The sequence below is a fragment of the Dermacentor albipictus genome, chromosome 8 (genome assembly GCF_038994185.2).
Source record: "Dermacentor albipictus isolate Rhodes 1998 colony chromosome 8, USDA_Dalb.pri_finalv2, whole genome shotgun sequence".
NCBI lineage: Eukaryota > Metazoa > Arthropoda > Arachnida > Ixodida > Ixodidae > Dermacentor > Dermacentor albipictus.
The window spans coordinates 135,238,960-135,266,901 of record NC_091828.1 but is presented as its reverse complement, the minus strand read 5'-3'; the positions used below and the strand labels follow the sequence as shown (position 1 = coordinate 135,266,901).

The window sequence follows — 27,942 nt, the reverse complement described above, 5'->3', positions numbered from 1 at the left end:
GTTGATTAAGGAGGATTAAAGTGCATTAAGGTCGATGAAGGTGAATTAGGGTGCATTAAGGAGGACTCTGGTGGATTAAAGTGAATGAAGGAGGATTAAGGTCGATGAATGCGGATTCGGTGGATTAATCTGCATTAGGAGGATTATGGTAGACTAATCGGTGATGATGATGATATGTAGTGTTTATTGGCGCAAGGGCCAAGTGTGGCCAAAGAGCGCCAAGGCAGTGGTGATGAGTTCGCAATGTAGTTATGAGTTCTATGGGGTTAATGTAAAGTGGCTGTATAGGGGCCTTAAAAATAGTCGCTCTAGAGTGCGTAAAATATATCTGTAATAAGATTATGTCGATGACAAATGACGTGTTCTATGTGCAATAAGATCCATCGTGAAAGAGTGATGCAATACAGAAAATATATTATATGGTGACATTACCTGGAGCACCACTGCCTCGTCAGAGCCCTTGAAACACAAGGGCCTAGAGGCATGTTCTATATGAAACAGCTATCACAGCGGCATCCTCTAAAGAGAGGAGACGCTACGAGTGTGTGAGGCTATAATAACATGTAATACAACATCTTTCAGGAATCCCAGGACTGCGTTGGTGTCAAACAGCGGTTCTGGGCCGAGTAACATTACTGGATGAAGGGGGATGTGCTGCTGGTATGCTATGGGAAAATGTTTCTTTCTTTCAGATTCGGCTTTCCGACACTCCAGAAGGACGTGGAGGACGGTCAGCCTCTCCCCGCATCTACCACAGGTTGGAGGCTCGTTTACCGTGAGTAAAAAGTTGTGTGCCAAATGTGTGTCCTATTCTTAGACGACAGAATAGGACATCTGTCCGGCGTGATTTTGTTACGGAAGGCCAGAATCCTAACTGTGGCTTTACCACGTGGAGCTTATTATTTGTTTCCGCGTCCCATAGGCGTTGCCAGTGGTTCCGTAGTTTCCTCCGTAAGAAGGGCTTCAGATCTGTGACAGGGACTGGGGCGGTGGGATTAATAGAATGCGATGCAACTGACGGGGCCCAGGCGGCACGTCAGGTTGGGCCAACGTTGGAAACATATTGGCACTTCTTGGCCCAATGACGGCCTAAGATTAACAGCGTGGTTCCAATATTGGCAGTGCCATTCTGGTTCCTGGCCCAATGTTGGCCTAAGGTTAACAGCGTGGCGCCAATATTGGCTGTGCCATTCTGATAGAGATCCAATGTTGGCCCACTTTACACAGTCAGTAAACAATATTGGCTGTGCCATTCTGATAGAGATCCAATGTTGGCCCACTTTACACAGTAAGTAAACAATATTGGCTGTGCCATTCTGATAGAGATCCAATGTTGGCCCACTTTACACAGTCAGTAAACAATATTGGCACTGCCGTTCAACAAGGCGGGAATTATTGGACCGACTTTCGTATGGATTTGCCAATATGGGTTACTAGTTGGATTTCTTTGGAGGACATTGGCACGTAATAAGCTAATTTTCGCCTTGTCGGCTTTTAGTGCTCTACGACTTGCTGAGATTGAACAACGTGTTTTGAAGACAAACGCACTGATCACAGGCACACTGCGCAGGAACCAAAAATATGTTATCCCATGTCAACTCCATGAATGGTACACCGCCATTATTGCACTTCTCCTTTACCGAAATGTGTCCCCTAAAGAGAAAAGCCAGTGTACCACGTAGCAAGCAGGGGAAGTCGCATAAATTTAGCCGCTGCTTTATTGATCATGAATAAGAACTTGAGCTTTCCATAAGAAGCAACGGTATTGCGAATTTGCCTGCGCATTGTATTTTTTGCATGTACGCTCGGCGGCTTTAGTGGGCCAGGATTCTGAGGAGGATCGAGAATTACAGTGCCTCAGAGCTGATGGAACCGTTTTATATTGCATCGAGATGGAGCGGATATGCATTAGTGAAGCTATTGTTTGTTTGTTTAGCATGCATGGCATGTTGCGGCGACATCATGCTCCTATTCTAATATATTTGTTTGTTCGTGCATGTGTAGTAAGCTCCTTGTATGAATGCCCCTGACATAAAAAAAAATATTAATTGCACGTTTTGGCATTTGCGTGTCAACAACCTCTTGTCGTTGCCTTTAGTAGGCACGGCGCATTCCGGATTTTTTTTTTCGGCCTAGCTTTTCGTCCTTCAGCCCTCCCTTGCCTCTCCTTCACGCACCCAGGTGAGCCTGGTCAATGCTATCAGTCAAGCGTTCAGACAGCCATAAGCTGCTGTGTCGAATTGGGTGCTCTCGGAAGCATGGGGGAAAGCGGCGGGGTCACTATTGTCCTCCTTGTCGCCCTCCATCGCTGCCACCCCAAAACCCGTTCGGGCTAGGTCCAGCGGGGGAAAGTGGCGTTTACGCCGTATTCTTCGTTCACCCTTTCCTTTCACTCTTTCCTTCTATGCGTCGCTAGCACGCCGACTGGGTGCAACACCGCCTGAGTGCTTGCCGTCCGTTCTTGCCAGAGCACTCCTCTCGTGAAAAATGCTTGCTTGCGGTCGTCATTCCTACTGAGAAGCCTACATCTTGAAATACGCAGCAATGTGGCCACGAATTTTTGTGAGTGTTAGAATTAATATAGGCGAAACAACAATTAGAAAAAAAGTCGGCGCTCGTGGGCACCGTCTTCGATGTGGGATGAACTCGGATACAAAGAAGCATGGATCATACAATGGTGAGTGCATTTGTTTTGCGCATGTTATAAGTTTTATCAGAAGCAATATCACCCAAGCTATATCACCCAAGCAATATCACGCGGTATATATATTACTGAAACAGGCCTGGCTAATGTAGAATGCCTGTAATTAAATAGCTCTTTTTATTTGCAGCCTTTGAATACTGCCTGGAGTAGAACCACGTGTAAATCTCTGTGAATTTCACCCAAATTCCAGGACTATGATTTTATCAAGCCACGCGCGCGGCCTGATCCTGCTAGTGATACCGAGGAACCACGCTTCTCACTGGTATAGGTCAAGCATCATTCCCAGCTGACAGTATTTCTTTCTTTTCGTATAATAAATGCTTCTTTTACTAGTGTTTCTTGACGGAACTTCTCGGTTTCCACATTAAAAATTTCGCACGAAGGCCGCATTGTGTCTACACAGTCTGAAACAAGGCTTTTTGTGCTGCAGCAGGTTTTGCTGCAATTTTTAATTTTAAAGTGTTACGCTGACTAGGTGTGAGCTGTAAACAAAGCGGACGGATCCTGCGCATTTTATGTCTGTTCTAAATATTACGTTACATCTTGTACAAGGTATGCCATATATGTCGAAATATTAAGAAGTGTTACTTGACAAATCTCTTGCAAGAAAGTTTCTTGATTCACCCCTTCGAACTCTCTGCTCCGATTTATAATATTGTTGCAGTATGGCGATTTTTCAAATGAAAACTCTCCATCATACATTTGTCATACCAACATCTCTGACATTGTTTCTTTTCATTTTACAGTGCAAACATTTCCTCCCAAGTAATGGTGAAGTCGCTATCGGATATGGTGGCAATATCAACGAAACCAGCGCGTTATCGTGGTCCTCGGGGGCCTGATAAGCCCGCTGTCATCCAAGCACTGACAAACCTGCCTACCGACGTCAGCTCCCTGCCCTGAAACCCCTGGCCAGCCCACCGTCCTCGGCACCTTGCCCAATTCCTATCCTGAGGGCAGTGCCTGTAAATAAACTGTTTGAAGATAACCGAGCGTCACCCATCTAGGTCCACGGAAAATGCCTGTTTGTGAAAATTTATTCGCAAATAAACTGTCATAAACGTCAATTTCAGTATTCTTTTATTATTATTTCCAATCATATATGACTTCTGCTTCTTGACATCTTTTTGCCGAGCTTTCCTAGCTACTATTGAGGAAGACAGTAAGGGGACAATTGGTACAAAAAATGCCGCTAGAAAAATGTTTGCGGTAAGAATATGTGCGTGCTCTAAAGCCAGCATATCTAGAATATTCGTCATGCAAAGGGCATTGGCTCAAAGCTGGCATTAATAATGGCAACGATATGGCTCAACACTGGTCCTACGCTGGCAGCACGATGGCTGCTGCATTGGCATAACATTGGCCCAATCTTGGCTTTAACGCTGGTCCTACGATGGCTGCTGCATTGGCATAACATTGGTCCAATCTTGGCTTTAACGCTGGTCCAACGATGGCTGCTGCATTGGCATAACATTGGTCCAATCTTGGCTTTAACGCTGGGCCAACATTGGATTGGGTTGCACTTTGCCAATATGCCAACATTGGTCCAACATTGGTACCAATTTTTGCCAGCATTGGGCCATGGTTGGACCAATGCTGGTGTGCTGCCTGGGGGCCATCTGGTCCACCAGAACATTGCCTTCGATGCCCCTATGACCTGGCACCCAGCATATGATGACATGCACGTTTCTTATATAGGTTTTACACAGAATGGAATAGAGTTCATTAATTACCGGATTTTTGTGGTTACAGAATGACATCAAGGCCTTGACAACACTGAGGGAGTCTGTATATATAACTGATTTCTGGAGTTCTGATTTATTTATATGTTTTACGACCGACAGCAGTGCGTAAGCCTCAGCCGTAAAGATACTAGTTTCCGGATGCAGTACATCAGTTTCCGAGAAGGATGGACCGATGGCTGCATAGGACACCCCGTCGTGTGACTTCGATGCGTCTGTGTAGAACTCCGTGCAGGAGTATTTGTGCTGGAGTTCCCGGAAATGCATTTGGATTTCAATCTCTGGAGCGTGTTTTGTAACTTGCATGAAAGATATATCGCATTGTATCAGCTGCTACTCCCAAGGAGGTAGCAGCTTGGCTGGATGCATTAGGCGAAGCTCAAGGAGTGCAACATGCATTTCATGACTAAGCTCCCTCACACGCAGCGAGAAAGGCTGTCTTACGGAGGGACGATTGCGAAAGAGTGTAGCATATGTAATCTCGTTAACGGTATTATAACGCGGATGTTGAGGATTAGAGTGGACTTTCAAAAAATATGTTTGGCTGATGTATGTTCTCTGGATATGAAGTGACCACTCATTCGATTCTGCATATAAACTTTGTATGGGACTTGTCCTGAAAGCGCCCGTGGCTAAGCGGATACCTAGATGGTGAACAGGGTCTAGCATCTTTAGCGCACTCGGGGCGGCAGAATGATATATCACGGCACCATAATCTAATCGTGAACGAATCAGGCTCTTATAGAAATTAATTAGGCACTTCCTGTCACTACCCCACAAAGTATGGGATAGAAGTTTCATTAGGCTCATTGTCTTCAGACATTTTTCTTTAAGATATTTAATGTGGGGGACAAAGGTGAGTCTATAGTCACGTATAATACCTAGAAATTTCTGTTCTTTGTTTACGGGTATCTGTTGTCCACATAGTTCTAAGCAAGGATCTGGGATCAGGCCTCTTTTTCTTGTAAAAAGAACGCAAGAACTTTTGTTAGGATTGATCTTAAATCCATTTTTGTCTGCCCACACTGACACTTTGTTCGGGCCATGCTCTACCTGTCTCTCGCAGACTGCGAGGTTACAAGATTTGAAAGCTATTTGAATGTCGTCCACGTAGACAGAGTAAAAGACGGCCGGTGGTAATGAAGCGCGAAGCGTGTTCATCTTCACGATAAAGAGCGTGCAGCTGAGCACGCCTCCTTGGGGTACACCAGAGCACGAGGTCGCGGGATCGAATCCCGGCCACGGCGGCCGCATTTCGATGGGGGCGAAATGCGAAAACACCCGTGTACTTAGATTTAGGTGCACGTTAAAGAACCCCAGGTGGTCGAAATTTCCGGAGTCCTCCACTACGGCGTGCCTCATAATCAGAAAGTGGTTTTGGCACGTAAAACCCCATAATTTAATTTTTCATTTTTGGGGTACACTAACTTCTTGTGTAAAAGGACGTGAGAGGACATTGCCGACTTTTACCCGGAAGGTACGAGTGGACAAATAGTTTTCTATTAGGATTAGCATATTACCATGGATTCCCATTTCTCACAGGTCTCTCAAGATTCCGTAGCGCCACGTTGTGTCGTATGCCTTCTCCATATCGAGGAATATGGATAGGAAAAAAATGGCTGTGGCTTAGGTAAGGTTAAGCCCAGGATGCGAAGCATACTAGCCTTTATTTTAGTTGTTGAACCACTGTTTAGCCTGGTGAACTGCTGTTGCTTGGCTATATTTGGTTCGGCTAGACGAAGAAACAACTCATGCATTACTTCTTCGCCTTCAAGAGTGGAACGCGACAGCGTTCCCGTCGACCTGCCAAGGGGTGTAAGACAATGGGCTACAGGGCAGCGACTACGCGCCCCGCATTGGACGCGGTGAGCGTCGAGCAAAGCAGCGTTCGGCGCGGCAACGAAATGTGCGCCTGAGCAAGAGACGCACGCCTTAGAAACAGCGCGTTTCTAAGGCAACACCGCATTCACTAGAGGCGCTTTTGTACCGCTTTGAAGCGTTGTACTCGTGGCTCAGTGGTAGCGTCTCCGTCCCACACTCCGGAGACCCTGGTTCGATTCCCACCCAGCCCGTCTTGCAAGAGTTGAGCCAAAGCCACTTCTCCTCTGTCGTGACGTCACGGTGTCACGTGATTTCATGGTCACCGCCGCGCCTGAGGAGCTGGGTTGAGCCCTCGTAATATGCTTCGCATAAAACTGTTTGTGTACAAATGCGTCACGGATGTTTGCTTCAATACGTACAAGGTGATCAGTTGTGGAGCGCCCTTCCCTGAAGCCACACTGATAGGGATCAATCATTTTTCTCTGTTCAAGGAAATGGATGAGTCGCCGATTAATCTTTTTTTTTCAAATACCTTGCAAAGGCAACTTGTGAGGGCTATCGGGCGGTAACTTGCCACTGAGGAAGGATCTTTGCCTTGTTTCAAAACAGGAACCACAATGGCTTCTTTCCATGCAGTTGGAAGGTATCCTGCAGCCGAAATGGTGTTGAAAATTGTGAGTAGTGTAACTTGGGTGTCATTGTGTAGGTTTTTGATCATTTCATACATGATTCTGTCAGATCCCGGTGCAGAGCTCTTGCATGAGCTCAAGGCAGCTCTCAACTCGGCAATACTGAAAGGGCAGTTGTACGATTCATTTTGTAGACATTTTCTTTTGAGTTGCTTACATTCTTCTGTTTGCTTGTATTTCAGAAAGGATTTCGAATAATGTTTTGAACTTGACACGCTCTCAAAGTGCTCCCCAAATGAGTATGCCTGGTCTTGCAGCGTATCACCCTGTGTGTTTACCAGAGGGAGTGAATATGTTTGTCGCCCTCTGATTCTATTTACGCGGTTCCAGACTTTCGCCTCATCTGTAAACGAGTTGATGCCGGATAAAAACTTTTGCCAACTCTCTCTTCTGGCCTGTCGGCGGGTTCTCCTGCCTTGAGACTTTACTTTCTTAAAGTTAACAAGATTCTCTGCAGTGGGCGAAGCGCGTAGCGACCCCCACGCTTTGTTGTGATTCCTACGTGCGATTCTACATTCATGGTTCCACCACGGGACATGTCGTTTGCATGCCGAGCCACTTACTTCACGTATGCATTTAGATGCGGCATCTATAATGAAGGCTGTAAAGTACTGCACAGCAGCATCAATTTCTAACGAGGACATGTCATCCCATGATATGCTAGTTAAGGCTGGGAATTTCTCCCAATCTGCTGTGTCAATCTTCCACCTAGGAGCCTGTGGTGAATATTCGTTTTCTTTGAGTGTTCTTAATAGTGTGGGGAAGTGGTCGCTTCCGTAAGGATTGTTCGTAACCTTCCATTCGAGTTCAGGCACTATGGACGGGGAAACTATGCTCAGATCAATTGAAGAAAAGGTGTTGTTCGCAAGACAGTAATATGTGGGTTTCTTATTCAGAAGTCACGCACCAGAAGAAAAAAGGAACTGTTGAACAAGACGACCTCGCGCATCTATACGAGAGTCGCCCCACAGGGAGCTGTGCGCATTGAAATCGCCAAGAACAACATAAGGTTCTGGCAATTGATCTATAAAGGATTGGAATTCATGTTTCGTTAATTTGTAATGTGGGGGTATGTAAAGAGAGCTAATGGTGATGAGTTTGTTTAGGAGAACCGCTCGAACCGCCACTGCTTCAAGGGGCGTTCGTAGCTATAAAGGCTGACACGCTATGCTTTTATGAATAAAAATGGCAACACCGCCTGATGATACGACAGCATCATCGCGATCTTTGCGAAACGTGACATGCGGTCGGAGAAAGTTTGTGTGTTGTGGTTTTAGGTGTGTTTCCTGTAGACACAGCACTTTTGGATTATGTTTTTGTATAAGCTCTTGCACATCATCAAGGTTCCTAAGAAGACCTCTGACGTTCCATTGAATTATTTGCGAATCCATATTTGAAGTAAATCGGCGCTGTGTAAACAGAAACACAAGTGATGCATTAGGTTACGGTGCTCTTTCGAGGCCCTGTAGTCGGGGTTTTGCTTTTTCTGAAGCGTTCGAGGGAGCCTCGTTGCTCCTTAGGCGATTGGTGCGCCTTGAGGGTAGGTGTAGTGTCCATTGCCTGGCGCCGGACACGTGCTCTTGCGAGCGAGAGGTTACCAGCGAGGGTCAGACCTTGGAGGGCAAGACCCCTGCGCCCACCAGCCCGGAGGTCGATGGGGCTCCCTGAAGGATTTGGCTGCGCCGGCTGTGGCCAGCGCTGAAAGGGGCCGGGGAGGTTGGGGCAGCCTCGGCTGCGCCCACCTTCGGGGTCGATGGCCCCGGGGCGTCTGCTGTGTTGGCGTAGCAGCGTCAGCTGCAGCCGCCGGGGGGGCGGATGGCGTCACTGCCGCCTCACTGGGTGTGGGTCGGACAGCCGCCGGAGACCGTTGTGGCGCTGCCCCATGACGCGCCACATCGGCAAAGCTTTTCTTTGGCAGGTATGCTACCCGCCTGCGTGCCTCTTTGAAACTTATGTTTTCCTCAATCTTGATTGGGTCTATTTATTTCTCTTTTTTCCAGGACGGGCACGACTGCGAGTATGCGGCGTGCTCCCCTTCACAGTTTACACAATGGAGAGTGTTCACGCAAGCTTCAGAAGTATGTTCGTGGGCACTGCACTTCGCACAGGTTTGGCGGCCTCGGCAGCTCTGTGAGCTGTGACCAAAACACTGGCACTTGAAACATCGGAGGGGATTTGGCACGTACGGTCTTACACGGAGCTTGATGTACCCGGCCTCGATTGACTCGGGCAGAACACTTGAATTGAAGGTGAGTATTACGTGTTTGGTCGCAATTTCTTTACCATCTCGCCTCATCTTAATTCTTTTGACATTTACAACATTCTGTTCGCTGAAGCCCTCCAAGAGCTCAGCCTCAGTGAGCTCCAGGAAATCATCGTCCGAGACAACGCCGCGGGAGGTATTCATCGTGCGGTGCGGGGTTACTACTACTTGGGTCTCCCCAAATGATACTAGCTGAGGCAGTTTCTCAAATTGCTTCTGATCGCGGAGCTCCAAGAGGAGGTCTCCGCTAGCCATCCTCGACACCTTATATCATGGACCAAAAACTTCGGTAAGAGACTTAGATACAAGGAACGGGGAGATTGTTCGCATTTGTTTAGCTGGTTTTTCTGCGTGGATCACATGAAAACGAGGAAAATTGTGGACTTGGCGTCCGAAAAACTGAAAGACCTCTTCGGTGCGCCCTCGTTTGTGAGGGCGATCAGGGAGTTTAGGAAAAGCGTTTTCCATAAGTACAGTAGGGTTTTCGGCCGCGATGCCGACCACCCACCATGGAGCCCAACAGGGGGACGTGACAGGAGTTCCTGCTAGAGAAACCCTGCCAACGCCAGCCGTACATCGCTGCTACAACCAAATACAGCATAACCAAGGCTGGCTAGCTACACAAGGTTAACCCTTGCCGCCGGGAAACTAGGAAGTGAGGAGAAGTGATGAGAGGACAGGAAAGATGAAATAGGCGAGAGAGAAAGACGAAGATTGGAGAGGAGGACAGGAAAAGGCGACTGCCGATGTCCCCCGGGTGAGTCAGTCCGGGGGTGCCGTCTACGTGAAGCAGAGGCCAAAAAGGCGTGTGCCTCCGCCGGGGAGCCTTAAAGGTCCCAACACCCGGCATCGGCTCAACCCCCAGGATCCCCCTTTCCCCGGACACGGCTAAGCCGCGCACGGCTACACGCGGGAGGGTCAACCCTCGTGTGCTCGGGTACGTGGTGTCGCAACGCACCAAACGCCCGCTGACGCAGACGCCCCTGCGGGGAGACTAATCGGTCTTAATACTCAACGAACCCTAATTCACCTTAGTCCACCCTGTTCCACCTTGATGCTCCGTCATCCACCTTAATCCAGCTTAATATTCCCAATCCACCTTAATACAACCTAATCAACCTAAATCGCCCCTAATGCACCTTTGCCTACCATATACGGTCTTAATCCTCCTTTATCAATCCTAATCCATCATATTCCGCCTTAATCCTCAATCATCCACCTTAATCCTAATCCACGCACCTTATACTAACTTAATCCTGCTTAATAGTCCCAATCTACCTTAATACACCCTAATCCACCTCTATCAAGCCTAATCCAGCTCCATGGTCCCTAATACACTTTAACCTACCCTATCCATCCTAATCGGTCTTAATCCTCCTTTGGCAACTCTAATTCACCTTAATCCACATTAATAGACCTTAATCTTACTTTATCCACCTTAATCCTCCCTAATCCTAGTTCCTGCACCCTAATCGGTCCTTTCATCAACCCTTCACCTTAATCCGCCATAATCCCCTTTAATCATCCTCCACCCACCTTAATTTTTATTCATGAATCTTAATCCTTCTTAAGGCCCTCTAATCCTCCTTAATCTTCTTTAAACACTCTAATCAACATTAATTCTCCCTAATCCACCTTATGTCAATCACTAATGATTCGTTAAGTTAGGTAATCATTCTCTTATACAGGGGTGGACATATTTGGGTCACCTCTGGCCTTCCTTGGGTCACGCGATACTTCCAGTTTACAACGCGACCTTGAAACATCGAGATCTAAAGGCTTTCCGCTTAAAACCTTAAAAAAAACTCAATGTTGACTAGCTAACGCTTATCACCTGCAATACCACGGATATACTTGCCACTAATTTTTTCAGGGCGCAAAGCAGAATCTATAATGCTGCACTTCCGACTGAATAACAACAGTTAGCGACGTGCGAGGGGAATATTAAGCACACTGAGGACATCCGCAAAAGCACTGGTGAGCAGGCCGGAAGAATGAAAAAAAAATGCAGCATTACGGTATGCTTTGCTACGAGCTATAAGAAAGACGCCTCAGCTCGCAAACAACGCTGTTCTTTGTCGGAACAAAGTTCTTTCGGCCAATGTCATGCAGCCACTGCTTTCTGCGCAAGCCGTCGCGCTTTCCTTGTGGTATCATAAAAACGGTATAACCATCTTCAGGCTTCTTGCTGCAGTTATATGCGCAACTGCCCGGCATAGCGCTAGCACAGAGAGCAGGAAACACGGCGTACAACGTTCGCTACGCCGAGCTAAAGCGCCGAGGCAGCCGTGCTCAGGAGGAAACTGGCGCGAACGAAAAAGAAAAACACAAGCAAAACTCAAGATCCGCGCGTTTCCAAGGGCAACGGCAGGCAGACCAATCGTCGTGCAGAAAAACGGGGGCAGAACTATAGTTTCCGCGGGGATACACGCAAGGGGCGAGGAGGAGGCGAGGAGGTCGTGCGGCGGCGGCAGAGTTCAGAGTGTGTCGCTACTTTCAAATTATGAAGGGATTTTACGCGCCAGCCAGCGGCAGCGCCACCTGCCCACAAGGTTCGGCCGTGAGTGAAGTCCGGCCGTGTAAAAAGCATAGAGCTTCTCACTATAACACCTAGAGGGAAATCTGGCGCCACCACCTATGGGGAACCAGCGCTGGATAGGCGGCGCGTCGAAAAGAGTGCGTTGCACGCCGCCCTGGCGACGAAACGCGGCATATCCCAGCCGCTCGACCAGACGACACACGTTCGCGGCCGTATTATAGTTCGTATGTTTCCGTTTTCGCGCCGCTTCAAGTGGGCAGTTTTCGTAAAAAAGCTAGCGCCATCAAGTGAAGAAATGACAAAAGAAGCTTTTTAAGCTTTATATATTTTTCACAGTGTGTCGCGGCGAGCACGTGTGTTTCTTTAATGGTTGCGCGTGTGCCGTTGCCATGCGTGCGTGGCCGCGTTCCTCGCAAATCTAGCAGCTATGGCTCCGGTCGTGCTGCGCTACGGTTTCGGAACTATTATTAGTTGGCCTGAAGACTTTCCATATTTCTCTGGCTTGACATAAAAAATTCTGATGTTACTTCGCCACAGCAGTCAATGGAGAAGAAAGCTTTATCGCATCAGCTGACTCGCGCAAGCAAGGGTTTGAGTGCTCCGCTGCTGGATCCGTAGCAACGCTGGCTACATTTAGCACTAATTACATAAATTTGCCGGATGCATCTCAGCGCCGAGTCCTCATCCGCATGCGCATTTTAAAGAACACATAGGCGGCTTAGTCGCGCGTGCGCCGGCAGTATGCGCACACAACTCGTATTACAAGGTAGCTTCCCTCGATCCCACATAATTGATGGCAATGAATGGATAATATTTACTTTTCGTATCGTTCACTTCGTGCGGTGGCATTGGAAGGGGCTTGGCGGTGGTATTGCGAAGGAAAAATGGTTGGTACATATGCCGGATGGTGCATGCTATTGCTCATTTTGTTTCCGACGAAATGCCGACTGCACATTCTGCTGTTTGGTACTGGCTGCCACGGCTGACCGTCTTCACTATCGAATAAACCAAGCACACACGCGAAATTCGATTTAGAAACCAGCCCGACACCGCTTGACAGGGCGACAAGACAGGAACTTACTCCGCTCGCCTGACTGCTTGTAACCAACGCCGCCTCCGTTCTTGTTCGTAGGGTTTAGATGGAAAGACGCAGAAGGATACATCCTCCCTCATCCCGACGTAGTTGTGGCACTTGTATACGCAACAGTACCGTCGGCGTCCTTTTGTTTTCCTTCGACTTTCAGCGCACGCAACGCCACTACCAGTAGCAATTTTCGTCCGCGGGAGCGGCTGAGTTGTGAACGTGGGGGGAACCAGCGCTGGAGTTTTCACGTCACCTACAGCGCCGCCCTGGCGGTCAGAACGTTCACAACTCAGCCGCTCCCGCGGACGAAAATTGCTACTGGTAGTGGCGTTGCGTGCGCTGAAAGTCGAAGGAAAACAAAAGGACGCCGGCGGTACTGTTGCGTATACAAGTGCCACTACTACGTCGGGATGAGGGAGGATGTATCCTTCTGCGTCTTTCCATCTAAACCCTACGAACAAGAACGGAGGCGGCGTTGGTTACAAGCAGTCAGGCGAGCGGAGTAAGTTCCTGTCTTGTCGCCCTGTCAAGCGGTGTCGGACTGGTTTCTAAATCGAATTTCGCGTGTGTGCTTGGTTTATTCGATAGTGAAGACGGTCAGCCGTGGCAGCCAGTACCAAACAGCAGAATGTGCAGTCGGCATTTCGTCGGAAACAAAATGAGCAATAGCATGCACCATCCGGCATATGTACCAACCATTTTTCCTTCGCAATACCACCGCCAAGCCCCTTCCAATGCCACCGCACGAAGTGAACGATACGAAAAGTAAATATTATCCATACATTGCCAAGAATTATGTGGGAGGGAAGCTACCTTGTAATACGAGTTGTGTGCGCATACAGCCGGCGCACGCGCGACTAAGCCGCCTATGTGTTCTTTAAAATGCGCATGCGGATGAGGACTCGGCGCTGAGATGCATCCGGCAAATTTATGTAATTAGTGCTAAATGTAGCCAGCGTTGCTACGGATCCAGCAGGGGAGCACTCAAACCCTTGCTTGCGCGAGTCAGCTGATGCGATAAAGCTTTCTTCTCCATTGACTGCTGTGGCGAAGTAACATCAGAATTTTTTATGTCAAGCCAGAGAAATATGGAAAGTCTTCAGGCCAACTAATAATACTTCCGAAACCGTAGCGCAGCACGACCGGAGCCATAGCTGCTAGATTTGCGAGGAACGCGGCCACGCACGCATGGCAACGGCACACGCGCAACCATTAAAGAAACACACGTACTCGCCGCGACACACTGTGAAAAATATATAAAGCTTAAAAAGCTTCTTTCGTCATTTCTTCACTTGATGGCGCTAGCTTTTTTACGAAAACTGTCCACTTGAAGCGGCGCGAAAACGGAAACATATGAACTATAATACGGCCGCGCACGTGTGTCGTCTGGTCGAGCGGTTGGGATATGCCGCGTTTCGTCGCCAGGGCGGCGTGCAACGCACTCTTTTCGACGCGCCGCCTATCCAGCGCTGGTTCCCCATGCACGGCCGCTCGATGAAAACGCACAGGTGCGGCGCCACCGGTTGCCTCGATGCGCGCGCTCCCCTCCGCCGCCGTGCACGCGCATCGAGGCACCCTTGCTCGCATGCTCACGCCGCTATTTAAAGGGCGGTAAGAAAGTTTGTAAGGCGTTAATCATATTACTAAGCGTGGCTATCGAATGTACCAGGTCGGCGATGTTTCCACCAAAATATAGAAACTGTTCGTTTATAACTAAAGCGGTTGCTTGGGCTAGTTTGGATTGTCCGCGTCTGTTTGTTTCCTCGTTTTTTTTTTTTTTTTGCCGTTACGCTGTACACTCTCGAAGGTGTTCGTTTATGCAACAGTTATTTCTGCAACAGCACAGCCGCTTGTTGACAAGTGCGCTTATATTTACTGAAGCATTGTGTTTTTCACTTTAGAAAAAAGACGTTGAGAGCAACGGAGAAGTTTTAACTGCTTTCTTGTCCGTGTAGGAAAAAGAATATTCTGTGTTCTCGTAATCACAGGCGCAGTACTTTCCTGGCGAGAGGCTTTCGCGCCAGGCGTACAAGTCGCTCAACTGACAGGTTAATATCTTCTGCCCACTTTGCAAGGACCGGTCGCAAGATCTTTCTCAGGAAAACTTTGCACGCTACCATGGCATGGCCCTCCTCTCCGCAAGTCAGCTCCGGCATTGCGACAGGTGCGGAAGAAGAAATTCGATACAGCCGCTCCTTTATAAACGAAGTGACGCCAAGTTCACCAGTTGAATGGCCAACATATATATATATATTTGCAGTGTTGGGCGGCAAGGAAGCTTAAAAGGATTTCTGGATCTTACATGCTCATATCCTTTTCTTGAGCCAAGCCTTCCAAATTACACACTCCCTTAGAATGATGTCACTATATAGTTAGTCTTCTTCATGGAGAAACTGCAGACTTGGTTCCCAATGAATTCGGCAGTCTTGTCGCTTTGTGCAGCACCATCGAGTACCTTCATAAAATAGGCAATGTCCTTGTTCTTTTTAAAAAATTGTGCGCGCTCCTCAGTTCCATCGACCTACTTTTGAAGTGTCTGCAGCGCTCCTTTAAGACGCGCGGCCTTCGCTTGAAGGCGGCGCATTGTTTTCTTAGATTGTTCTGTCATTTTTTCAAACTCGAGAGAAGTTTGGCATGATGCATCTGCAAATAATGCAATTTCAGCACAGGTTTCAACCACTGGTTCAGTGGTTGAAACATTACGGCATTACGGTTTCATTGCTGTCAGGCGGTGAGCCGTTTTGACTAACAACAGGCTCGTCATGTGAAGCAACAGCGCCAGCGTATTTCGCCCGTGACTGCGGATCATCCTCTCTTCTTTTCAAGCGCGGCCGCTTCTTCCTTGGAGCTGACGTGGTCGTCGTGCTCATGTAGCTAAGATAACCGGGCAACACTGTCGGCACCGCAGTTGGCAAAAGCATCCTCAACTTGGCGGTCGCCTTGTAGTGGCGCTCTGTAAAATGCAGAGCACACACCAATGACCTGTCATTTGGCTGCCATATTGTTCTTTTCCCGCCAGGTCCCTCCCGGGAAATGTTTCGCTGCCATGCTGCCCTGCGTTCTGCGTCGCTAGGGAACTCATGGTATTTCGGTGTGATTAGAAGCATTCGTCGTACACAGCGGCACGCAACAGTTGCGCAGCATTGTGCCGCAAGCATAAAAGATCACGCAGGCTTAAACTGTTTTGAGTGAAACTGAACGGTAACGATGCCCGAGAATCAAAAAAAAAAAACCACTGAATGATCGCTCCTTCCCGCCAGTGCCTCGCGCTGCTTCTCCTTGACAACTAGCGCCCTCTTCGCGAGACGCGGCATCGAGCGGCCGTCTCAAGGAATCATAGGGTCAGGCCCCGCCATAGAGTTCCTCACCATGTAGTGAGAAACTCTATGGGCCCCGCACACTCTCAAGTTCAACAAATGGCCACAGAGGGCAAAAAATCAATCGAGGCGCGTTTCAGCGTAAGCGCGTAAATGGGGCTACTGTAATTTGGCCGCATACTTTAATTTGTGCTTTCTCTGCTAGAGGCGCTAAACATGTTGACTTTTTTACTTTACACAAACCATTAACATAAACAATCGAGGTGTCTAAGGATGTTATTTTTTAACGCAGGAAAATAGGCAGTTGATTTTTTTTAAAATTTAATTGTTGAAGCTGCTTTTTAGTCATAGCGTCAAGGTTTTGTACTTGATTAACCACCGACAGTCGACAGCCTATTGGTACCGATGTGTTTCCCGGCCGTTGGCACAGGGGTGGCACACTCTCAAGTTCAACTAATGGCCACAGAGGGCGAAAAAATCGACCGCGCGCCGCTGCTAACAAAGCCAACCTAGTAGCATCACCTCGGGATGCGTTCGTTAGTTCCAACATTTCCCGGTAGAGGCGTCGTAATAAGCGCAATTTTATCTTACAAACTTTCTCTTACAATTACCGAAGCATTTTCTTTTACATAAAAACAGGGCAAAATTATCATTGCTAATTAGATATTGTACTCTTTGTTAGTAAGTTTATTGTTTCTTCGCCATTATAAACGCAAATAGCGTTCAGCATCATCGATCTTTCACGTGACCTCTGGCCTGGATTTAAAATTTTTACCGGTATTTCCGAGTGCACGGCGGCACGGATTCATTCGTTCGTACACTCAAGACTGGTTCCTTCTTTGTTTCTAAAACTAGTTTCTTGCGCTTCGATGTAACTTGGGGTGAAGTTACGTGTTTGCGAGCGGACATGTAAGCCCGGCAGTTGGGTTTCGGTCGTGAGCCATTCGGAACAGGTCTGCATCGAAACGGAGCTGGATTTTGCTGCGGCTGACAACGGCAATAACGGTGAGTCGTTTAACACCGCTGCTTCAATCGTTATATAATATCCGTCTCATTACCTTCCAGGCGGGCACAAGTTAACGAACTAGATCCTGCATTACATATGGGCAGTGAGGATTTCAGTTGCTGTTTCCTAAATAAACCTTTACTTGCGAGGCTGTCGTTTGGTTTACACACACAACCAGGAAAGAAAGAGCGATATCGGAACGCGCGTCTCATTTTTCATGTTATTGTAGCCGTGGTTGTAGGTGACTGAGTAGCCTTATCAATATACATATTAAACTTTTTTTTCGAGTCGGCCGGCAACGTCTTTCGTCCACAAAACCGAATAATCCTTTGGTAAAATGAAGTGAAAGTACAGAATTTAATGTATTAAACAGTTGCAAGCATGATAATTCACCCATATTTCGTACTTGTTGGTTCCAAATGTTCTTGCTGTTCAGATTGGTTTACCGTAGGGCATTTATTTTTGCAGTAGTGAAGCGGTGCATCACGTTCGTGCAGAAAAATAATGCATCAGTTCTAATAGCTTCATGACTTTCATGCATTTGCTTGAGGAACTAGCAGTGTGATCACTTCTAGAGCATAAATGAACCCACAAATGTTCTCATTTGTGATCTTAATAGTACTTGCGCTGTTGACATGCATTGTAGTTAGGCAGACATCAATTTTATGGACAATAGCAATATTTATTTAACATGCTGCTTAAGCACCCTAGAATAGACAGTGTACATTTACATGTGTTCTGTAGTCGCAAATCATTACAACATATATGTCACACCTTTTTGCATTTCATATTGCAAAACTTTGCTTTTTCAATTTCTGATTCAGTCAAAATTGCTGTTCCAGACATGCAGTAATGAGGACGGCACCAGTATAAAGCAGCACACTCCACGCACTAAACAGAAGCTGCTGCCTGCTACAACAAGGTCATTGTGTGGACATTGGCTACTACTACAAGGTAAACAACACATGGTTCAGAAATAAATATGTTTGATCTATGCTGTATTGGCTTGCTGTTTGCAGCAGATATGAATGTTTGTTCATATATATGGTTCAGTATAATTGGTTCGAACATATAAAACCCACATAAATTTGGCTAATCTGTGCTGTATCTCATGTGTCACCGTTTTGCCCCAACAGAGTCTATGCCAAGCACATCTTGGTCATCACAGGAGCTCCTATCTGCACCAACAGAAAGGAGCTGGAGCCGAACTTGCAAGGCTATTACACCAAGAACAAAGAAGCACATGCACAAGAATATGGATGAGATATCAAGTCTGCAAAGGACTGTGTTAAGACTGGAAAGAGCTTCAGCCACCATTCCACCAGCACGGACATTTGGCTGAGTCATCCAGGTAACTCAAAAAGGACTTTCTAGAAATTCTTCGTCTTCAGATGCACCTGCAACATCTGACCAAGCACGGACGATGCTGGCCAAAAGATTGAGTTCCATCAGTTCGCCCTTAATCAGCTTCCAAGCCATGTTAATTCCGTTTGTGCGAAGTGTAATTTTTCTTCTATAAATGCAAGTTTTCTCATTGCCCATTTTTGTTAGAGGTCATTCATCCTCATCCAAATATAAAGGTCAACCGATTCTTCGCTGATACTTAATACCAGTCACTGTCTAGCAGCCTAACATATCTGTAGCAGTATCTTCTAGTGTATGTTGTCATGCGCAATTACTCTCCTGAAATAGCTGATGCAGCATCGGCATGCGTCTTGCATTAACCTATGCACATGTGCTATGCACCATTTTACTTTTCTTGGTGTTTTTAGCCCTTCAATGCTTGCAGAGCAGAGTGGCTTCTCTCTTGAATGCAAGCTTTCTCATTTTCCATATTCCTAGTCTCGTTGATGATTGCTCCTCTTCCTTGATAGCCTGGGTCGTTGTGCAAGCTACAGTGAAGTGATTGATTGCAGAATCTGGTTTTGCTGCCACACTTGGTTGTGGTAACTGTGTTACGTTTCTCAGATGTGGGGGCCTGGTCAGTTGCATTGGTAAGCAGTCCCTCGAGGTAAGCATTTGCTCCTGCAGTCCGCAAAGCGACATAGACTCCCAGTATACACACACCGTAAGTGGTGCGCCCCGTTCGTTCTGGCCTGCTGCAGCCATGGGCAAATTGTGCTTGTGGCCTACTTCGGCCATGATTTGCTCAAAACGGAGACCAGCATATGTGCTTACATGGTTCGAAGTGTATGAAGTTGATAGCCGTATGGATGGAAAGGCCCGCAAGAATGGCTGCCGAAGGTGATGCCCACAAAAGCGACTTGTCCACATTGCGACAAAGTGGGACACAAAGTGTGAGCCACACATAGCGGCCCCCGAAAGAAAATAAATGTGCCGGTTGGAAAGGAGTTAACGCTAAAATGCCTGGTAGTCCATGTCGCTGTGTTGGTTGCGGCAGCAGATGCCTGCGTCACCTGATTGCTTCGATTGCTTCGCAATGGAAGTTGCTCATCTTCAACGGCAACTGTTGGTTCAAACAGGTGCAAGGCTCTGTCCAATCTGTTTGTACCGCAGGTTGTCGCTCGTTACCAGACCACCACATGTGACAAACGCAAGCATTATGCCTGTAAGATGGTTCGTAGCCAATGTATAATGTATTGTCTGAACCTCAAGCGGTGACTGATTGCCGTTTAATTTTGCTGTTATGTCACTTGGTTACGGTCGCAGTTTTATGTTTTTCAACTATTGCTGCCTGGTCGGTTGCACTGGGAAGCAGCCTCTCGAAGTAAGAATTTGATCCTGCAGTCTGTACAGCGACATAGACTCCCAATTTACGCACACAGTGATTCGTGCTCCCCGTTCACCCTTTCCTGCTGCAGCCATGGGCAAATTGTGCCTCTGGCCTTTCTCGGCCGCGATTAGGCATGAACGGAGACCAGCATAAGTGCTTACATGGTCGGACGTGTATGAAGTTGGGTGGAAAGGCCCACAAAAGTGGCCGATGAAGGTGATGCCCACGAAAGCGACTTGTCCATATTGAGACAATGTGGGATACCAAGTGTGAGCCACACATTAGCGGCCTCCAAAAGAAAGAAACATGCAGGCTGGAAAGGTGTCAATGCTAAAATGATGGGTAGTCCATGTCACTGTGTAGGTTGCGGCAGCAGATGCCTGCGTCACCCGACTGCTTTGCACTGCAAGTTGCTCATCTTTAACAGCGACTGTCGCCGCAAACAGGTGGGACACTCTGTCCAATCTGTTTCTGCTGCTATTTGTTGCTCGTTAGTAGACCACCACGTGCGACGAAGTCGGGCACTACGCCTGTAGGTAGGCAGCTCAATGTACCCTAAGAGACCCCGTGTATGTGAATGCTCACTGTTGCCATATAGTTCGTCGCCAATGTATAACGTATTGTCTGAACCTCATGCGATGACTGATTGCTGTTTAATTTTGCTGTTATGTCACTTGGTTATGGTCGCAGTGTTATGTTTTTAGAATATTGCGGCCTGGTCGGTTGCACTGGGAAGCAGTCTCTCGAAGTAAGCATTCGGCAGCCTGCAGAGCGACATAGACTCCCAATTTTCATGCACCGTGATTCGTGCTCCCCGTTCGCGCTTTCCTGCTGCAGCAATGGGCATATTGTGCCTCTGGCCTTTCTCGGCCGCGATTAGGCATGAACGGAGACCAGCATACGTGCTTACATAGTCCGATGCGTATGAAGTTGATAGCTAGATGGGTGGAAAGGCCCGCAAAAGTAGCTGATGGAGGCGATGCCCACGAAAGCGACTTGTCCATAGCGAGACAATGTGAGTCACCAAGTGTGAGCCACACATTAGCGGCCCCCGAAAGAAAAGAAACGTGCAGGTTGGAAAGGAGTGAACGGCTAAAATCTGGGGTAGCCCATGTCGCTGTGTAGGCTGCGGCAGCAGATGCCTGCGTCTCCCGATTGCTTCGCAATGCAATTTGGGTATTTTTAACGGCGACTGTCGCTGCAAATAAGTGGCACACTCTGTCCAATATGTTTCCGCTGCTGGTTCTTGCTCGTTAACCTAACCACCACGTGCGACGACGACGGTGAGCCGTTTACGAGCTCGCGTCAATGATTCCAGCGTATCTCGACATGCAAATTTTATTTCTGCTATTGCACGAGAATGTACACTGCTTGTCTTTTGCCAATAAAGTCGCGCGTTCTGTTCACTCACTTGTGGCTTGTTTGTATGGGCGTCAGTAGAGGCTCTTGGCAATTAGAACGCACCAGCTAAGCGGCAGCGAAGGCATTGAGGCATGCTGCATAGCCTGCAGGGCAAGCACGGCGCGTACCAGCGTACGCGACCGGCAAAAAACAGCCATATTGAATTTTGCGCTAAAAAAAAAAAGTTTGCACTTCCGCTTCCGGATTGAGCAACGTTATCTGGCGTCCACCAAAGTTAGTTCCATGCGCTGCCGCTGCTTATTTTCGAACCACGGCGGAAGGTACGGTTCCCCTTCTCTAAGTTTGTCTTTATTCTATGGTTGTCATTCGAATACTACGGCGGTAAAACATTTTCGAAAAACATGCTGGTTTCGTCAGCGAGTTATTGCATAGACTTGCTATAAAGAGGTCTACTCTTGGCAAAAAATAGTGCCTCATTTTGTTTAGGCGTTGATTATCATAATGAATGCGGCGGAGGTTGAAGGAGTACGCTTGAAGGTACGTTTTTATGCCGTTGATCTCCATAACACCGTAAGTACGCAAACCGATGTCACAGAACACCCGATGCATCATTGTATGTTCTTCGTCATCGCTTGTTTGCTGTACGCCTACTAACTCTTCATTTCTTCTTCAAGTGTTGTATCCTCCTTTTGTCCTTGTTCTCTTGTGCTTCACTTGCAGTATGGCGTTTTGTCAGCTGTAATGCGCATTTGCAAAACCAATACGTGTTTGATAAGGCGCAGTGGTTATCATAATTTCACTACACATGTATTAAGCTGGCACATATGGTTCAGATACAGATACCTGTATGCGGAATTGCACGACGTTGATGCGGAGATTCGGATAATTATGACAACCGTAAAGAAGAGGCAGCTGACGGCCGTAAGCTGTTGCGTTCTTTCCGCCAAACTACCCGGCCTGGTAGTGCTGTAAGGATGCTGTATAAAAGCGACACGCGGTGACAGGGAAATTATTATACTTAGCAGCCAACCGTACGTTTTGTAGCTTAGGTCTTCTTTCTTGTGCGTTTGTGCTACCCTTATTAATTAGCCATTTCTTGACTATGTTCTTGACTATGTAACCGCGTTTGTGTGGATGCATCGACGTGTGCTTTTTGTTGTACTTGTAAAATGCAAATGAAATATTTTCAAGCTTACTCAATCTTTGGTGTCGTGTGCGTTTATTCCAGTCGAGGCCATCGTGCCACCTGGAAACCGCATTCTGTCAGTAGCCCTACACGAAATGCAACAGCTGGAGCGCGGCGGCACAACTCGGGGTAACGGCGGCGAAATAAGCGAAAAACCGCTCGGGATGCCCTTAAAAGTCAGTTCTGAGTGTGCCTTAACTCGATATGACTCAGCGCTGCATATATTCTGCTGCACCTCAATCGTGCTCCCGCCAGTTTGGTTGCTGTGTGGCAAACGTAGCGCCTACATATGCGCTACGTTTGTCACACAGCGACCAAACTGGCGGGAGCACGATCGAGGCGCAGCAGCCAGAAACCCAGCCAGAAACCCAGCCACAGAACACCTGGTAAAGCGGCAATACTGCTTCCGGATGGATGGATGGAAGGTAGGAGCGTCCCCTTTGAAACGGGGCGATAGCAGTTGCCACCATGCTCAGATTTTTATTTTGCCTTTTATTTTTATCTGTGTTGTGTGTTACTGAATTTCTCGATTTTCTTTAAATACGTCTTCCTACGCTTTTAACCTTATGTCACTTCTCTGCTTTTGTGCCACCAATCCTCCAATCGCCTTTTGCTAATTTCCACCGCATATTTATTTACATGCCTATTATTATCTCTGAACCCTAGGGCCTCAGGAAGGGTGACTGTGGCCGCATCGACATCGGGCTTGATACCATCACATTTTAGTACGATTGATGTGTTCCATTGTTTCAACATATTTACCACACACAGTACATGTGTCATCTTCTTCGTTAAATTTATTTTTATAGCTCCACGTTCTAAGACATCCTGATCTAGCTTCAAAGAGTAGGGCACTGCCTCTTGAGTTATCATAAAACGCTTCCTTCCTGATCTGCTGTTTCCAGTATCGATATAGTTCCACACTATGCTTCTTTTCCATTGAATTTATCCAATTTTTACCTTCCGCGTTTTTAACCTGTCGTTTAATGCTCTGTCTTTCTTCGTCCTCGTGTCTGGCACACTTACTGGTTAGCTTCCTAGTTCTTTTCCGCCAGTGTGAGTCAACGCTCTTTCTGTATAGGTATTTGAACACCTTAGCTGCCCACCTGTTATCGTCCAATTTCCTCAGATGTTTTTCGTATAGGATTTTACTCTGAGCTTCCCGTGCTTCGAACGATGCCCAGCCCATGTCCCCCTGTTCTGCTTCGTTTGTGGTTTTCCCGTGAGCACCTAGTGCTAACCTTCCCACAGCTGATTTACTTCTAGTTTCGACTGAACCTCTGCCCTTAAACACAGGACCGCATTCCCGAAAGTAAGCCCCGGCACCATTACTCCCTTCCAAATGCCTCTCACTACCTCATACCTGTTGTACCCCCCAATGCCTTATGTTTCATTAACCTGGCATCTCTTCGCCCTTTTGCTATGAGAGACTGTTCGTGCTTTTCCGTGTACATCTGCCCTTTGTTTATCCATACCCCGAGATATTTGTATTCGGCCACTCGGGGTATTTCATGGCCTTGTATTGTAAGCTCCTGATCAGTTGTATCGTTGAAAAACATCCCACCAGACTTAGCTGCACTAAAACTGAAACCTAAGCTGTCTCCTTCGTCCCCACAGTAATTAACCAGAGTTTGCAAATCTTCCTGGTTATCTGCTAACAGTACAATATCGTCCGCATACATTAAACCCGGTAGTCGTTGCTCAACAACCTCTTCGCCTAATCTGTACGACAGATTATACCCTAGATTGCTTCGTTGTAACCTTCTTTCCATGCTTATCATATAAAGCATGAACAGCAGCGGTGATAGAGGACAACCTTGCCTTAATCGTTTGTGAACCTCGACAGTTGTCGTACTCTTAATTCCTTCCCATCTTATTTCAACATTATTTTCTCGATATAGTTCCTGTAGAAAATCAATTACCTTATTACCGATACCTTCAGCTTTTAATGTGTTCCACAGGAGTTCCCTGTTCACATTGTCGTATGCACCACTTATGTCCAGGAAGGCTAAATACAGCCCAGGTAGCACACAAAGTCTTGAAAACGTCGTATTAAGGGATTCAACGTCTGAAACGGATTTTTGACCAAAATCGACGCATCAAAGACGTCCCAAACAAGATAGCTTAAAAACGACGGGTGAATACGTTTTGATAACGTTGGAAGCCAGGCAGCTTAAAAACGAGGGGTGAATACGTTCTGAAAACGACTCAAGGCGCCACCGCCACGCCACGGCGCGTCAGCCTCTTTAGCGGCTTCTACAATATTCAACAACCCATCAACGCGATCCAACCTTGCGCAAGGTGGCGATACCGTTGTCAAATCATGTGACCAAGGTGGCCACGTGATTCGTGATGCCGGGCATAGTCGCGTCGTCGTCGCGTCACCGCACTCGCATTGCGCTGTGGTGTGTTTGCGGCTGTTCTGAATGTGCTGCCGCTGCCCTTTGCTATGTAAGTGTTGCAGTGTTTTGCTGTCAAGAAAACGATATTATGTGATCAGTTTGGGTTGTGCGATATGTTTGTGTGGTTTTAATTTGGAAATCAGTAGTGTTTTCAATTGTTATGCGACCAAGGCGGCCATGTTATTCGTGAAGCCGGGCATAGTTGCGTTATCGCACTCGCATGGCACTATGGTCTGTTTGCGACTGTTCTGAATGTGTTGCCGCTGCCCTTTGTCATGTAAGTGTTGCAGTGCTTTGCTGTCAAGAAAACGACATTCAGTAATTAGTTTGGGTTGTGCGATCTGTTTGAGCCGGGCATAATAGCGTTATCGCACTTGCATTGCGCTGTGGTATGATAGCGGCTGTTCTGAATGTGCTGTCGCTGCCCATTATCATGTAAGTGTTGCAGGGTTTTGCCGTCAAGAAAACGACGTTCTGTGATTAGTTTGAGTTGTGCGATCTGTTTGTGTAGTTTAATTTGGAAATCAGTAGTGTTTTCAATTGGAGGGCGCGGAGTGGAAGGCACTGATCAGCTCTTCAAGTTCATTGTCATGTTATGGAGGCGCCTTTTCACTGACGCTGTAATTAAGGCGTTAAGGGCAGTATAAAGACGAAAGTTAGAGGGACGAAATCGTGCCTGTGTGTCCCTAGCGTCGGGATCGGCCGCTATGCGTGATCCTAACAAGAAAGCATTTTGCAGAACGCGAAGAAAGGCGGCAAAATTTCTGTCTGTGCGCACCTTGCCGATCTCCGCAATAGAGCCGTCATCGTGGTATTTTAGTCTCCCGTTTAGCAAGAGTGATGCAGACATGGGAACTGGTTCAAACAGGCTTTTTTTTTAATGATTCAGTACTAGTGCGGTATCCCAAAAGGTGAGGTCAAGTGCTCGCCCTATTTTCTTCCCTCGCGCTAGAGTGCACCATACCGTGCTTTTATCGTTTGCGCTTCAGGTTCTCGATAGTGTTTTCGCCCCCTTTACCCACGTGATGAGTATTTCATGGTATTACCGGGTACCACATGTGTCCATATATTGTGTCCAATATATGAAGCGGCCAAATTCGATTTTATTTGACGCCTCAAATGGTAGTAATGTATTGAGTCCCTTGTAGCTTTGTGCTAGTTATCAATTTTACTATTTGGCGAATGGATACAGCGTGTACGCTGCATAACTCGCTTGTGGATACTGCATACGTGAGTCGAGTATGCCCTTGGTATAAAATAACTTGTATGCTTTAGGTAGTACGATTGTTTGCAGTTTGGGACATGTGTCGGAATGTACGCTGTGTGCCCTTCGCGCTTTACTTAGTCGGCGGCCTGCCGCAAGTTCGTGCGGGTGCCATCTGTGCGCATGGAGTTCGCGAAGCGCTCTCGCAGTTTTTTATATATATATACATGTGTTCTGTTCGCGCGCTTCGTACAACAGGGCATGTCGCAGTTCTTTGTCCTTGTGCAACACATTTTCCTAGCGTACGTCTGTGCATTATTTGATACCGGTTTCACACGGGGCTCTTTTAGCCGCTATCCAGTCCGTTACAAATCAAATTTCTTGGTCGTGATTGGCTCCTTTGCGCAAGTTACGAGAGTGAACTAGTCGCATCGATAATTTCGATCCAAATCGGGATTGATCACGATTGAGAGTGGTCGAGTGACACCGGTTTTACACATGGCTCCCACATAGGGAACGCTTTAAGTTCAATTCTACTGAGTGAAGAGCAAGTGCATATATATGCCAGTGGTGGTATGTGGGCAAGTCTTTCTGGTGAAGCGAATACTTGTGCATTCGAAACGTTTCAATTACCAGCGTACTGCATCAATGTGTATACTTCGACAGAATGGAGCACCAGTGCAGATATCTGAGCATACCTGTCCAGGGCAGCAAGTGTGTCTACATTGAAACCACTACCAGCATGTGCGGCAGTTCTATTTCCAGCAGCAGGACTGCACAATAATCAGTAGGGTGCTCTCAAGCTGTTTATCTATGAAGCTCTGCCTGGACTGTGTGCCAAATATTTTTGGACGTGAAAGTGGGGGTGAATTGGTAAACATCAGTGGAACTGTGCTTGGACTTTGTGGCAAATGTTTTTGGATGTGAAAGTGTGAGTGAACTGGCAAAGAATTTGCTCTGGGCCACATGTGCTCAACATTTTTCTCATTCGGAGTGCTTTTTTTTACTTTAGGAGACTGGAGATGTGCGCAAAGTGTGACATGTCAGTGTGCTAATTAATGTATTTGCTGGTTTGCAAATTATTAGTTGCAACTTTGTTTTTGCCAGAGAGGTACAACTTCGCCTCTTGTAATGGGCTTTTTAGATAAAACACTTACTATTTATTATGACCATTGCTTCCTTTGTTACACAAATGCAGCTTCCAGTGCATTCCAGTTTATTTCCATGTTTATGTAAGTTTCTAATATGAGGCTTGCATATTCATTTCTCACGTTCTCGGGTGGCAAGATGCAGCATTACTGTCTCATCGTTCGCTGTACTACAGTAGTGTTCACTTGCTACACTGAATCCCCCGTTTAGGTATTCTGTACTAATTTCACTTTATTGCTTTTTTGTTGCATGGTGATTTTTTCTCGCCATTACCTTCTTTGATATATCCTAAAGGTAATATTTCCAATTTTGCATTGTTCCCATTTTTCGTATTTCTGTCACAGGATTGTTTTATGATTGTATGCGGTGGTATTTCTTTTTGTGCTCTTTTCAAGCTTCTAGCTGATTGGTAACATTGCTTGGAGGCAGTTACCATCCGATTCATACTCTTGCATTTTTCAGTCTACTTCTTCCATTCACTCCGATGTCACTTCTGCATAACTCTAGTCCATCTAATAGCACGTGCACTTCACTATGATAAAGTAGACACTTTAGTACACTCCAGGTTTTTCTGTTCATTTTTTTATGTGTACTTGGAATTTTGTTTATGTGCTAGTGAATGTTCACTTTCGAGTTCATTACGAATCCTTTCTGCGACTTTTGTCATTGTTGATGTACTTTTACTTCTTTTTGCATTTCTCACACAGTTTGTTCGAACCTTGCATAAGCATTGCATTTTA

The 27,942-nt window shown here is 46.9% G+C and overlaps 1 protein-coding gene across 3 annotated transcripts in view; it reads left to right on the top strand.

Moving 5' to 3' along the window:
- LOC139049195 (uncharacterized) overlaps window positions 1–27,942 on the top strand; it is a 146,483-nt gene that overhangs the window by 77,101 nt on the left and 41,440 nt on the right. Inside the window, exons 3-4 of one of the 3 annotated variants that reach the window (XM_070524558.1) lie at window positions 693–775; window positions 8,957–9,205. In XM_070524558.1, coding sequence (XP_070380659.1) covers window positions 9,161–9,205 — 45 coding nt within the window. In that variant the 5' untranslated portion in view covers window positions 693–775; window positions 8,957–9,160. Of the gene's footprint in view, window positions 1–692; window positions 776–8,956; window positions 9,206–22,781; window positions 22,873–27,942 lie in introns of those variants that run through there. The other 2 variants (XM_070524560.1, XM_070524559.1) reach the window with 2 other exon arrangements.